Source organism: Elephantulus edwardii, unplaced genomic scaffold (assembly GCF_000299155.1).
Source record: "Elephantulus edwardii isolate Elephantulus edwardi_28Jun2011 unplaced genomic scaffold, EleEdw1.0 scaffold00086, whole genome shotgun sequence".
Lineage (NCBI taxonomy): Eukaryota > Metazoa > Chordata > Mammalia > Macroscelidea > Macroscelididae > Elephantulus > Elephantulus edwardii.
The window spans coordinates 6,133,967-6,147,419 of NW_006399836.1; the positions used below are offsets into that span (position 1 = coordinate 6,133,967).

The 13,453-nt window shown below is 41.2% G+C and overlaps 2 protein-coding genes across 3 annotated transcripts in view; one reads left to right on the top strand and one right to left on the bottom strand.

The window, feature by feature from the left end:
• Window positions 1-13,453, bottom strand: part of CACNA1I (calcium channel, voltage-dependent, T type, alpha 1I subunit) — a 186,428-nt gene that overhangs the window by 69,675 nt on the left and 103,300 nt on the right. The gene's annotated exons all lie outside the window — the stretch shown is intronic.
• On the top strand, window positions 9,505-10,068 carry LOC102872580 (calcium and integrin-binding family member 2-like). Of its 2 annotated transcripts, XM_006890105.1 has the most exons (2): window positions 9,505-9,556; window positions 9,704-10,068. In XM_006890105.1, the coding sequence occupies exons 1-2, from the start codon at window positions 9,505-9,507 to the stop codon at window positions 10,066-10,068; spliced, it is 417 nt and encodes a 138-aa protein (XP_006890167.1). The 2 variants fall into 2 exon arrangements, with proteins under 2 accessions (XP_006890167.1, XP_006890166.1); XM_006890104.1 differs by having other exon boundaries at window positions 9,505-10,068.

Below are 13,453 nucleotides of genomic sequence, written 5' to 3' on the forward strand. Positions count from 1 at the left end.
CAATACGTTTTTTTTAATTTCCTGGTATAGAGAAAGAAAATTTAAAAATCATCTAAAGAACAGGTTTAAGTCATTGATCACCAATGATCAAAGACCAGAACTGTGGAGTGAAACTAAGAATATCATCCATGAAGAGAGCAAAAGAGGAGAGGAAAAAAAGCCAAAACAGATATCAGAAGAAACTGAAAATTGCATTAGAGCACTAAGAAGCCAAAACAAAGAGAAGAGATGCTAAAGTAAAACAGGTGAAGATTTCAAAGGGCATCTCAAGAAGACAAAGCATGTTATAATGGAATGTGCAGAGTTGAAGTCAGTGAAAACAAAGGGTTGAACTTGCTTAGCATTTCTCAGGCTAAAAAAATAAAAAACAAATTCAAGCCTCTAGAGGCAATTCTGAAAGATGCCATGGGCAAAATCTTAAATGATTCAAGAAACATAAAAAGAAGATGAAAGGAATACATACTGATGGTATTAAAAAAAAGATCTGGTCAACTCACCTTAGTGACAAAAGGAAAATTCAAACAAATAAAAATGAGATCATTTTACACTCCACCAAATGGTAAATAATTTTATATTATTCTTTTACTTCTTTACTCTTGGACCAGGAGACAGCTATCAGAACAGAGCAAGAAAACACTGCATGGTTCAAAATCAGAAAAAGAGTGTGTCAGGGATGTGTCCTGTCTCCATACCTTTTTAATCTATACACAGAACAGATCATTTGAGGGGGTAGGCTTTGAGGAGGAATGTGGCATCAGGATTAGAAGAAGACACATCAATAACCTGTGTTAAGCAGATGACACAACCTTGCTTGCTGAAATTGAAATTGAAGACCAGAAGCATCTGTTGAAGAAGTTCAAGGACCCTCTAGTTTGTAATATGGATTGAAACTCAACATCAAGAAAACAAAGATTCTCACCACTGAGCCAACTCGCAGCATCATGATAGAGGATAGAGATTGTTAATAGCTTCAGCTTGCTTGGCTCCACAATCAACACTTTTAGCGCTTTCTCAAAAAGTTGCAAATAGAAATACCATTTGACTCAGCAATTCCACTACTGGAAATATACCCTAAAGAAACCATAACTGCCACCCAAGCAGATATATGCACACCCACGTTTATTGCGGCTTTGTTCACCATAGCAAAGAGTTGGAAGCAACCCAAGTGTCCATCAACAAATGAATGGATAAAGAAGCTGTGGTATATTCACACAATTGAATACTATGCTGCATTGAAAAACAAGGAACTCATGAAATATTATTCAAAATGGGTGACCTTGGAGGACATTAGGCTGAGTGAACTATCTCAGTCCAAAAGGACAAATATTACATAGGGCCACTGTTGTAAACAGGACTGACATTGGAGTTGGGGGAAAACTAAGAGGGGATAAACAATGTATACTGCATTGAAACAAATGAGAGAGAGAACTGTTTAGAAAGAATATATGATTAGATATAATTGTCATGAGAAGAATCCAGAATGAAAGCTGCATAGTGGCGTGGACTGGGAGGGGGGAATTGTATAACAATGAAAGAATTTTTTTTTCCTTCAAAGAGAAAACTGAACTGGGGGGAGGGGTGGGTGAGGAGGAAAATGTGCAACAATGAATGAATGGGGGGGAAATTAGATGGAAAGAATATGCTGTAAAAAATATAGATATATGTTGCATTAAAAATCATTAATAAAAAACATTTAATAAAAAGGAAAAAGTCTAATAGAGTGTGGAAATGCATATGGTGCATGAAGTATAGAGAATAAAGTATTATAAGGACTTGGTTTGTTTAAAATGCTTCAGCAAAAAAAAACAAGAAAAAGGGGTGGAGTAAATGTGGTAAAATCTCTTGGAACTTCCACACGTCAGACATTAGTTTTTTTTGTATTAAGCTCTCTACATTTGTGTATATTTAAATTTTTCAAAATAAATTTTAAATTAAAAAAAAAAGACTAGCAACTTATTTCCTTATGGTGGTTGGTAATGGTTAGAATGCTTACGTACCCAGAAACAATAACAAAGTTCAAAAGGGCAGCAACAACAAATGCTGGCGAGATTGTGGAAAGACTGGAACTCTTATTCACTGCTGATGGGAACGTGAAATGATACAGGCACTGTGGAAGATGGTCTGGCACTCTCTCAAAAATTTGGAATTACATGGGGAAAAGCCATTTGTTGTGCAGATGACACTATTTGATAAAAACAGGCACTTACAACTTTTAGATGAGGAATATGAAGCAGCCATGCAGGAAATGGAAGAATGTCCTATAAGCAAGAAAAGAGCAACTTGGGAAACTATTCTTGATGGGAACGTATGGACTGCTTACAAGGTTCAGCATGTTACAATTATGAATTTCAGTTTTTCATATATTTTTTTTCAATACAAATTTAAGTGGAAATGGGGGAAAGGTTAGAAATAGGAATACCACTTGAGCCATCAAATCCACGACTGGGAATGTTGTTGTTTGTTGTTATGGGCCATCGAGTCGTTTGCGACTCATAGCGACCCTATGTACAACAGCCCTAAACCTTGCTCTATCCTGTGCCAATCACATTGCCTCTGACACACCCATCTCAATACCCCAGTCACTGAATCAATCCACCTCATAGAGGGTCTTCCCCTCTTGTGCTGTCCCTCTGCTCTACCCAGCATGATGCCCCCCTCCAAAGACGACTGGGAATACAGCCTAAAAAATCCAGAGCCACAACTCAAACAGATCTATGCACAGCCATGATTACTGCTGCGTTATTCACAACAGCAAAGAGATGGAAGCAACTCAAGTGCCCATCAACAAAGGAATGTATAGGGAAAACTATGGTACACTCACACAATGGAATTCCACACAGCATTGAAAAACAACTCATAAAACATTATACAACATAGGGGAGCCTTGAGGACATTATGTTGAGTGAGATATCTCAGTCACGAAAGGGAAAATACTGCATAACACCTTTGTTAAAAATGGCCCAGACCTGGGGAAGTTGGGGAGAGAATGGGAAACGAGTGGATAAGTAATGAACACTGCAGTATAGAACAGACAAGGGCAAGAACTGTCTGAAAGGAATATATGAGAGGTATTATATGTATGACAACAATCTGGAACAAGGGGCGGACTGCAGGGTGGGGTGGGGGTTGCAGGGGAAAGGCAGGAGAGAGAAAATGTGCAACAATGAATTTTAAAAAAAAAGGTATAAAACCAGGGGAGCTCTGGTGGCCTAGTGGCAAGAAGCTGCACTGCAATCCCAGAGGCGCACGGTTCAAATCCACCAGATGCTCTGCCGAGGAAGGAGGGAAAATTCCCTCCTGTACCAGTCAGATCTGATTTGACGGTACACACAAATAATAAAATAAAAAAAATTTTTAAAAAGGTATAAAACCAAAACTATACAATAAAAAATTTACATAATTTTGGCCCAGTTGGCACTATTATATATGGATATATTTACAGCATACATAAATGTGAGTGTAGAAATATCATTTGTCATAACTATGAATGGTCATGGGTGTACTCGTTCACTTGTCCACATCTTTTCATCTCCTAATGGTGAATATTTAAGTGTGGACTCCATGAAGAGGAAATGTGACATCAATATCAGAAGAAGACTCATCAACAACCTGCATTATGCAGATGACACAACCTTTCTTGTTAAAAGTGAGGAAATCATACAATGCTTTCTGCAGAAGACCAAGAATTACAGCCTCCAGTATCGATTACATCTCAACATCAAGAAAACAGAAGTCTTTACCACAGGACCAAGAGGCAACATCAAATACATGGAGAAAGGATTGAAGTTGTCAATGATTTCCATCTTACTTGGATCAACAATCAACGTATATGATACCACAGCCAGAAAATCAAGAGATGTATTGCATTAGGCAAGCCTGCTGCCAGGGATCTCTCCAAATACTGCAGAGCAATGATGTTAGTTTGAAGGCTAAGGTGTACCTGATTCAGGACATGATCTTCTCAATCACCATGAACTGGACAATGAATAAGGATGACAGAAGAATTGATGCCTTTGAGTGTGGTGTTAGTGTACTGAATATCCCATAGACTGCCAAAAGAACAAACAGATATGTCTTGGAGAAAATACAGAGTGTTCCTTGGAAGCAAGGATGGGGAAGCTTCCTATCTCATATTTTGGACATGTAGCTAGATGAGGCTATTCCTTGGAAAGGGATATCATGCCTGGGAAGATGGAGGGTCAGTGAACAAGACCCTTAATGAGATGGACTGACATTGTGACTGCAGTAATGGGTCAAATGTGTCAGAAATTATGATGACAGCACAAGATAGCGCAGGGTTCAGGTCCATTGCTAATAGGATCTCTAGTGGCAAGAAGCTGCACAGCAATCCCCAAAGCACGTGGTTTGAGGCCACCAGCTTCTCCACAGGAGAAGGATGGGCAGTCTCCTCCTGTGCGATGAGCTGTCTCTGAAAATTCACAGGATGGTCAGCTCTGGGTCAGTTCTGACTCAACAGTACATAATAACAACATTAGTCATACTCAACTGGACAACACTTAACAACAGCAACAATAACATGGAGAAAAGACACTCTCCTATCTGATCCTGGAAATGCAAATAGGTAAAAGCATTTTTAGATTCTAATTTGGCAACATTCATCATTGCGTGTGTGTGGGTGTGGGGGGGGGTGTGTCTTCCATATGAGTGTCCAATGAAGGTACCAAAACCATTAACTGGAGAAAGAATGCTGATAATGGGTCAACTGATGATCTATTTTTTGTTCAAAAAAATATGACTTTGACCACAGATAAAAATATTATTTTAGATAGACTGTACTTAAATATAAAAGGTAAAACAAGAAAGCTTCTAAAAGAAAACACTGAAGAATATTTTCATGTCCTTGAATCAGAAAAAAAAAAAAGCAGGACACAAATAGCATCACCTGTAAAATAAAAGATTGACAGATTGGACTTCATTACATCTAAAAGCTTCTGCCATTAAGACAGTGAAAACAGAAAACAGACTGGAATAAGACATTTTCAATACAAAGAACTCAAATCCTGAATGTGTAGAGAACTCGTACAGAGTCCTAAGAGAAAAAAAAATCCATTTTCTTTTTTTAGTTTTTAAAAGAGAACCCATTTTAACATGGACAAAAGACTTAGCCACTTTGCAAAACAATGTACCAATGTCCAACAAACATATGAGTACCTGTCATCCCTGGTAATCAGAGAAATGTAAATGAAAACCACAATACAAGACCAGAACATCCAATCAGGAGGAAGAACCTGATGATCCAGCTCTTTCAAAAACGAACCAATGTATCCTCCCTGCTGGTCTAGGAGGCTAAGTGTTGGGCTGCTACCCAAAAGGATAGCAGTTCAAACCCACCAACTGCTTCAATGCAGAAGGGGGGAAAAAACCCAATGATAATCTTGTCAATACCAGCAGAACACTGACTGACTGTACCGTAGATGAGTCCACTCAAAACATGAGTAGAGAACTGCCCCCTCAGAGTATGTGAGTTACTGTTAGGTGTCAGTGAGTCAACAGTGACTCGCAGTGACCCACATTTAACCAGGCCTGATTCTGCACCATCCCCATTGTTCCATCACTGTGTCAACACATCCTGTCAAGTATCTTCCTCTCCTTCACTGACTCTACTTTTCTAAGCACAATGTCCTTTCCCAATGACTAGCCCCTCCTGATAATACCTCCCAAGTGGGCAGATGAAGTCTCACCGTCCTTTGACTATAAGGAGCACTCTGACTGTCTTTCTTCAAAGACAGATTTGTTTGTTCTTTTGACAGTTCATGATGTATTCGGTACTCTCTCCCAACATCAGAACTGAGAGGCATTAATTCTTCATCTGTCTTCCTTACTCACTGTTTTGCATGCATATGGAGCAAATTTTTTAAAATCCCATGGCTTATATCGGGTGCACCTGAGTCTTTAATTTGAACTCGTGGCTCCTTAGCACTTTAAAGAGATCCCGTACAGGAGATTAGCTGAATGCAAATACATTGTTTGATTTCCTGGCAGCTGTTTTCATTAGTGTTGACTGTGGATCCAATGAAAAGAAAACTACTGACCACATTAGTCTATTCTCCACCTATCATGACGTTGTATGCTGGTACAACGGTGGGGATTTTTGTTTTCTTGGTGTTGAGGTGTAATCCATACTGACGTTTTTGATCTTCTTCAGGAACTGTTTCAAGTCTTCTTTAGAAAACAAGGTTAGCTGGATAATACAGGTTGCTGATGAGTCTTGCTCCCCTTCTGATGTTGCATTTTTCATATGGTCCAGCTTTTCGGATTATATACTAAGCATGTCGTTGTTGTTGTTGTTATGTGCCCTCGAGTTGCCCACAACTCATAGTGACTCTATATACAATAGCTATGAACCCTGCCCTATCTTGAACCAGTCTCATTAACTCTGATACACTTACCCTTTTTACCCCAGTTACTGTGCCAATCCATCTCATCTGGGGTCTTCCTCTCCTGCACGGTCCCTCCACCTTTCCAAGCATGATGTCCTTCTCCAAAGATTGTTCCCTCCTGGTCACATGCCCAAAGTATGTAAAACAATGCTTCAAAAGCCTTGTCCCAGAAGAAAGTTGGTCTCAGCCCCTCTAAGACAGATCTATTGTTCTCCTGGTGGTACATGTGTTGAATACTCTTCTCCAGCACCACAATCCAAAGGCATCAATTCTTCTTCTGTCATCCTTAGTCATTGTCCAGTTTTCTGATGTACAGCAAGTAATTGTGAAGGCCATGGCCTGGATCAGGCACTCCTTAGTCTTCAGACTGACATTATTGCTCTTTAGCATTTTGGAAAAGTCCCTGACAGCAGAGACATCTTTTGATTTCCTGACCGCTGGTGCCAAGAGTGTTGATTGTGGAACCAAGAAAGCTGACATTGTTAACAATCTCAATCTCTTCTCCATCTATCCTGGCACTGCCAATTGGCCCAGTGGTGAGAATCTTTGTCTTCTTGATGCTGAGCTTCAATCCATATTGAAGACTGCAGTCCTTGACCGTCTGTAGCAAGTGCTTCAGGTCCTTCTCAGTTCCAGCAAGCAATGTTGTATCATCTGCACAACACAGGTTGTTGATGAGTCTTCTCCAATCCTGATGCCACATTCCTCCTCATACAGCCCAGACTCCCAAATAACCTGTTCTGCATATAAATTGAAAAGGTATGGAGACAGAAAGCATCCCTGATGCACTCTTTCCTGATTTTGAACCATGCAATGTTTCCTTGCTCTGTTCTGACCACTGCTTCCTGGTCTAAGTATGGGTTTCACATTAGCAAAATCAAGTGTACTGGGATTCCCTTTCCCCTCAAGGTTAGACGCAATTTGTTGTGATCCACACAGTCAAATACCTTTGCATAATTGATGGAACACAGATAGACATCCCTCTGGTACTCTTTGCTCTTCTGCCAAGATCCATTTGACATTGTCAATAATGTCTCTACTGCCACAATTTGTTCTAAATCCAGTTTGTATTTTTGGTAGTTCTCTGTCAATGTGCTGTTCCAACCATTATTGGACAATTTTCACCAGGATTTTACTTGCACGTGATACTAGTGACATTGTTCAATAATTTCCACACTCTGTCAGATCACCTTTTTTTGGAACGGGAATAAATATGGATCTCTTCCAGTCAGTTGACCAGGTAGGTGTCCTCTAGATTTCTTGGCACAACCTGGTGAGCACGTCCAGGGCAGCATCTGTCTGTTGAAATAATTCAATTGATATTCCATCAATTCCTGGGCTTTATTTTTTGCCAAGTCCTTCAGAGCAGCCTGAACTTCCTCCTTTATCACCATTGCCTCTTGATCTTATGTTGTTTCATTAAATTCTTCTCTGTCAGCCAATTCTTTCTGGTACAGTGACTCTGTATACTCCTTCCATCTTCTTTTAATGCTTCCTGAATCATTCAATATTCTGCCAAGAGCATCCTTGAGTATTGCAATACAAGGCTTGAATATTTTCGTTCTTTAGTTCTTTCAGCTTAAGAAATACTAACCAAGTTCGACATTTTGGTTTTCCAACTCCAGCTCCTTGCACATTTCATTATAATACTTTGCTTTGTCTTCCTGAGCTGTCCTTTGAAATCTTCTATTCAGTTCCTTAACTTCTTTATTTTTTTTCCCCTCTTTGTTTTGGCTTCTCAGTGCTGTAGTGTAATATTCAGAGTCTCTTCTGACAGCCATTTTTGTCTTTTCTTCTCCATCCATCTTTGCAATGACCTTTTGCATTCTTCATGGATGACATTCTTGATATCCTCGTCAGAGTTGTCGTAAATCACATGGATGGAGTAAAGGACCTTCATTTGTTGGGGACACATGACTCAAAATGAGAAGCAACAGTTGCAAATATCTATTAATCATCAAAACATAGGAGGTATGAACTGTTAATCAAGGAATATTGGAAGTCATCAAATCCTGACAGCAGAGAACTAAAATGGGCTGGCATTGGCATTCTGAATGGAATGATCACATGACCACTTACAACAGCAATGACAAATTGAAGGAAAATGACATCATGATCTCCAACCAAAGAATACTTGAGCATCTGCTCTGAGGTACAACACGGCCAATGATAGGATATTATCTACACACCCACAAGGAAGATTACTTAATGTGATTATTACTCAAATTTATGCACCAGTCACTAATGCATCAACGTATCAGTTATCTAATGCTGCTGTAACAAGAGATGGTGCAAATGGATGACTTTTATTTTATTTTTTATTTTATTCATGATTTTAATGAAAGTTTAAAGAAAGGTTAGCTTTTCACTCATTCATTATATTGCATATTTTACTCCCTCTCCTTCCCCTTCCCTCCTCCAGTTCACTTTTCTTTTTAAATATTCATTCACTGTTGCACAATTACCTCCCTTCCCCCAGTCCTCGGTCCTCTTTGCAGTATGACTCTTATTCTGGGCTGCTGTCCTACCTATAATGTCTAATCATATATTTCTTTTTTTTTCTTTTGTATTTTACTTTCATTTTTTCTCTATTTTTTCCATATTTTAATAAAAGTTTGCAGAAAACTTGGATTTCCATTCATTCATTGTTGCACATTTTCCTCCCCATTCCCCCTCCCCCCAGTTCACTTTCTCTTTAAAAAGAGTTTTTCACTATTGTACAATTTTATATAATCCTTTTAAACAGTTCTCTCCTTCATCTGCTTCAATGCAATGTTCACTATCTATCTGCTCTTATCCTATTCTATCCCCCAACAGCCCTCCCCCCATCAGACCTGCTTTATAACAGTGGTGCTGTGCAGTATTTGTCTGTCTGTGACTGAGATAGTTCATTTAGCATAATGTCCTTGGAAATTGCAATACCATTTGATCCAGCAATTCCACTACTGGGAATATATCCAAAAGAAACCAGAACCGCCATCCAAACAGATACATGCACATCCATGTTTATTGCTGTGTTATTTACAATAGGAAAGAGATGGAGGCAACTCAAGTACCCATCAACAAACTAATGGATAGAAAAACTATGCTAGCCGCAGCTGCCATGAAGAATAAGCAGACCATCTGCACCGAAGAGCAGCTGGACAAGTACCAGGACTGCAACTTCTTCAACGAGAAGAACATACTCAAGCTCCATGCACGCTTCTACGAGCTGGCCCCTAACCTCCCCCCCATGGACTCCAGGAAAAGCCCCATCGCCCACGTGCCCATCAGCCTCACCATCCAGATGCCAGAGCTCCGGAAGAACCTCTTCAAGGAGAGAATCATGGAGGCCTTCTCTGAGGAGGGTGATAGGAACCTCACCTTCAATGACTCTGTGGACATGTTTTCTATGCTCTGTGAGTCTGCTCCCCATGATCTTAAGGCAAACTACGCCTTCAAGATCTACGACTTCATCACTGACAACTTCATCTGCAAGGAGGACCAGGAGATGACCCTGGCCAGGCTCACCAAGTCAGAGCTGGACGAGGAAGAGGTGGTGCTCGTGTGTGAGAAGGTTATCGAGGAGGCCGACCTGGATGGTGATGGCAAGCTGGGCTTTGCCGACTTTGAGGACATGATCACCAAAGCCTCTGACTTTCTCAGCACGTTCCATGTTCGGATCTGAGGACACTGCTGAGGACACAGAGGCTTGGAATCCCACCATCCAGCCTGCTGTCTGTATGGACATGACCCCAGGCCACCCAGGAAAGCAGCTTTGGCCTCTGGGGTTTGCACTTATGAACATTTTCTATAGCCTTTTTAGCAAAAACAAAAAAAAATCTTAATGCGGGGTGGGGGTGTTGGAACCTATGGTGTATTCATACACTGTAATACTATGCAGCACTGAAAAACAATGAACTTCTAAAACATTACAAAACAAGGGTGACCCTGGAAGACAAATGGGTGACTTTAACAAGCAGAAATTTCTTTTCATATAGTTTACTCACTCACTCACTCTTTTCAGTTGATCACAACTCACACAGACTCTCTAGTGGATTGCTGAAGCTCTAAGTCACAAACAGAGGGAACTGCTCATCTTCCTCTCAGAGACACTAGTGGATTTGAACCTCCAGAGATATGAGGTGTTAGCAGTGGAGTTCACTATGGCCTCCTCCATCAGACCTTCCCTCTTGTAATCTCTGTGTCACTCTCACTGTCACTCTGTCTCTCTGTCTCTCTCTCTGTCACTCCATCTCTCTCACCCTGTGTCACTCTCTCTCATCACTCAGTCTCTCTCTGTCACTATGTCTCTCTCTCATCACTGTCTCTCTGTCACTGTCATTCGTCTCTGTCACTCTCTCTTGTCATTTTGTCTCTGTCACTCACTCTCTCATCACTCTCTCTCTGTCACTCTATCTCTGGGCCACTCTGTCTCTTTCTGTCTCTGTATGTCACTCTGCCTCTCTCTGTCACTCTGTCTCTCTCTGTTGTCATTCTCTCTCCTCCTCTCTGTCACTCTGTCTCTATCACTCTCTCTCTTGTCATTCTGTTTCTCTTATCACTGTCTCTCTGTCACCCTGTCTCTCTGTCACTCTTTCATCATTCTGTCTCTGTCACTCTGTCTTTCTCTGTGTGTCACTATGTCTTTCTGCCTCTCTCTCTCTGCCACTCAGTCTCTTTCTCTTGTTACTCTTTCTCTCTCTGTCTTTTTCTTTCTCTCTCTCATTGCCATCTTGCTGGGATGAACTCTCCTCCACTAGGTTTCTAAAGCTGTAAAATGCACAGGAGAAGACTGCCCATCTTTTTCCCTCGGAGCCACTGGTGGATTTAAACCTACTGAGGCACAGCACCTGGGGGAGCAGCACAGCTCCCCAGGGGCTACGTCACTAGAGCTTTCTTTATACAGTTTATTGTTGTTAAGTGCCATTGAGTCTGCTGCAACTCAGTGACCCCATCAATCTGAATCTCTCTCTAGCCTGTGCCACCTTCAGCCTCTCTGATATGTTCAAGCCCACCGTTACAGTCACTGTGTCGATCGACCTTGTTGGGAGTCTTTTCTTTCTCCAATCCCCCACAATTCCCAGCATGCTATTTTTGTCCAAAGCCGCTCCTGACAACATACCCAAAGTCCATGAGATGAAATTTCACATAGCTGACTCTCCAGTGTGTTTTCAGAGGCAAGGGAGGAGAACGCCTGCAGCACGCCACCCCCAGGCCACCAGAGAGCCCTGTTACCATTCAGGAAGCTTGAGACTCATGTTCTAGACATGCTCCAGGGGCAGCCCCCTCCTGGTGTCAGCTGAGGAGTAAAGTCCCTGTTCCTTTCAGCATCTGTAGGTACAGCGTTCTCATGAGACCTCCATGTGCCCTGGTCATTCCTATTTCAAGAAACTGTGCAGTCCAGGGGTCCAGGTCCAAAAAAGACACACTCCAGTCCTGGTGATTATTTCCTGGATATACTGAGCTATGTCCATCACCCTGTGACTTGCTCCCCGTCTCCTTTATTTCTGGTGAGATAAAAGGAATTACATGCTGCATTCTAGGGGAACTCTCTTCATAGCCAATTAGTGCTGAGATGGGATTAGAGAGTGCTGCCTTCCACTCTTAATCCTCCGACAACTATTTTGTTTAACAGATCTTGGGGGGGGTCATGGAATCACTCCCATGTTACATCATGTACATGTGTTCTGGAGGGACGCACACAACAACGAAGACATTGAAGACTTTTTCCAACTTTTGAAATCTGAAACTAATTAAACACACAATTAAAATGAAATTATAATTACTGGTGGTCAGAGTGCAGAAGTTAGAAACAAAGAAGGAATGGAAGTTGGAAAACATAGTCTCGGAGATACAAACAACTGTAAAGACCAGAGATCAAAAGGTAGAATTTTTAAGACCAATAACTACTCATTGAAATAGATTTCTTCAACATTGAAATAGATTTCTTCAACAATATAAACAGAAAATACACATGTTGTTGTTGTCATGTGTGCCATTAAGTCACCTGTAACTCAAAGTAACCCTATGTACAATAGCTCTGAACCCTGCTCTATCCTGAGCCAACCTCACCATCTCTGCCACATAGACCTCCATTACTCTAGTCACTCAGTCAATCCATCTCATCAAGGGTCTTACCCTGCTCTGCTGTCCCTCCACCCTTTCAAGCATGATGTCCCTCTCCAAGAACTGGTCCTTGCAACATGCCCAAACTGTGTCAGACAGAGCTTCAGAATCCTTGCCTCACAAAAGCAGCCTGATTTCACCCTCTCCAGGACAACTATGTTTGTTTTCTTAACACGTCGTGTTATAGTCAATACTCTTCTCTAGCACCACAGCTCAAAGGCATCAATTCTCCTTCTATCATCCTTAGTCACTGTCCAGCTTTCTAATGCATAGCATGTAATTACAAAGACCATGGACTGTATCAGGCACACCTTAGTTTCCAGAATGACATCATTGCTCCTTCAGTATTCTGGATATGTTCCTGACAGTAGACTTTTACAATATAATTTGTCTTTTGATTTCCTGGCTGCTGATACCAAGACAGTTGATTGTGAAGCCAAGCAAACTAAAGCTGTTAACAATCTCAATCTCTTCGCTGTCTATCATGATGCGGCTAATTGGCCCAGTGGTGAGAACCTTTGTTTTCTTGATGTCGAACTTCGATCCATACTGAAGGCTGCAGTTCTTGACCCTCTGCAGTAAGTGTTTCAGGTCCTCCTCAGTTTCAGCAAGGAAGGTTGTGTCATCTGCATAATGCAGGTTGTTGATGATTCTTCCTCCAATCTTGATGCCACGTTCCTCCTTGTACAGCCCAGCCTCATGGATGATCTGTTCCACATACAGGTTGAAAAGGTATGGCGATAGGACACATCCCTGGTGTACACCCTTCCCAATTTTAAACCATGAAATGTTTCCTTGCTCTGTTCTGACAACTGCCTCTTGGTCAAAGTACAGGTTTCTCATAAGCACGATAAAATGTTCTGGGATTCCCATTCTTCTCAGAGTCAGCCACAGTTTGTTGTGATCCACACAGTCAAATGCCTTTGCATAGTCAATGAAACACA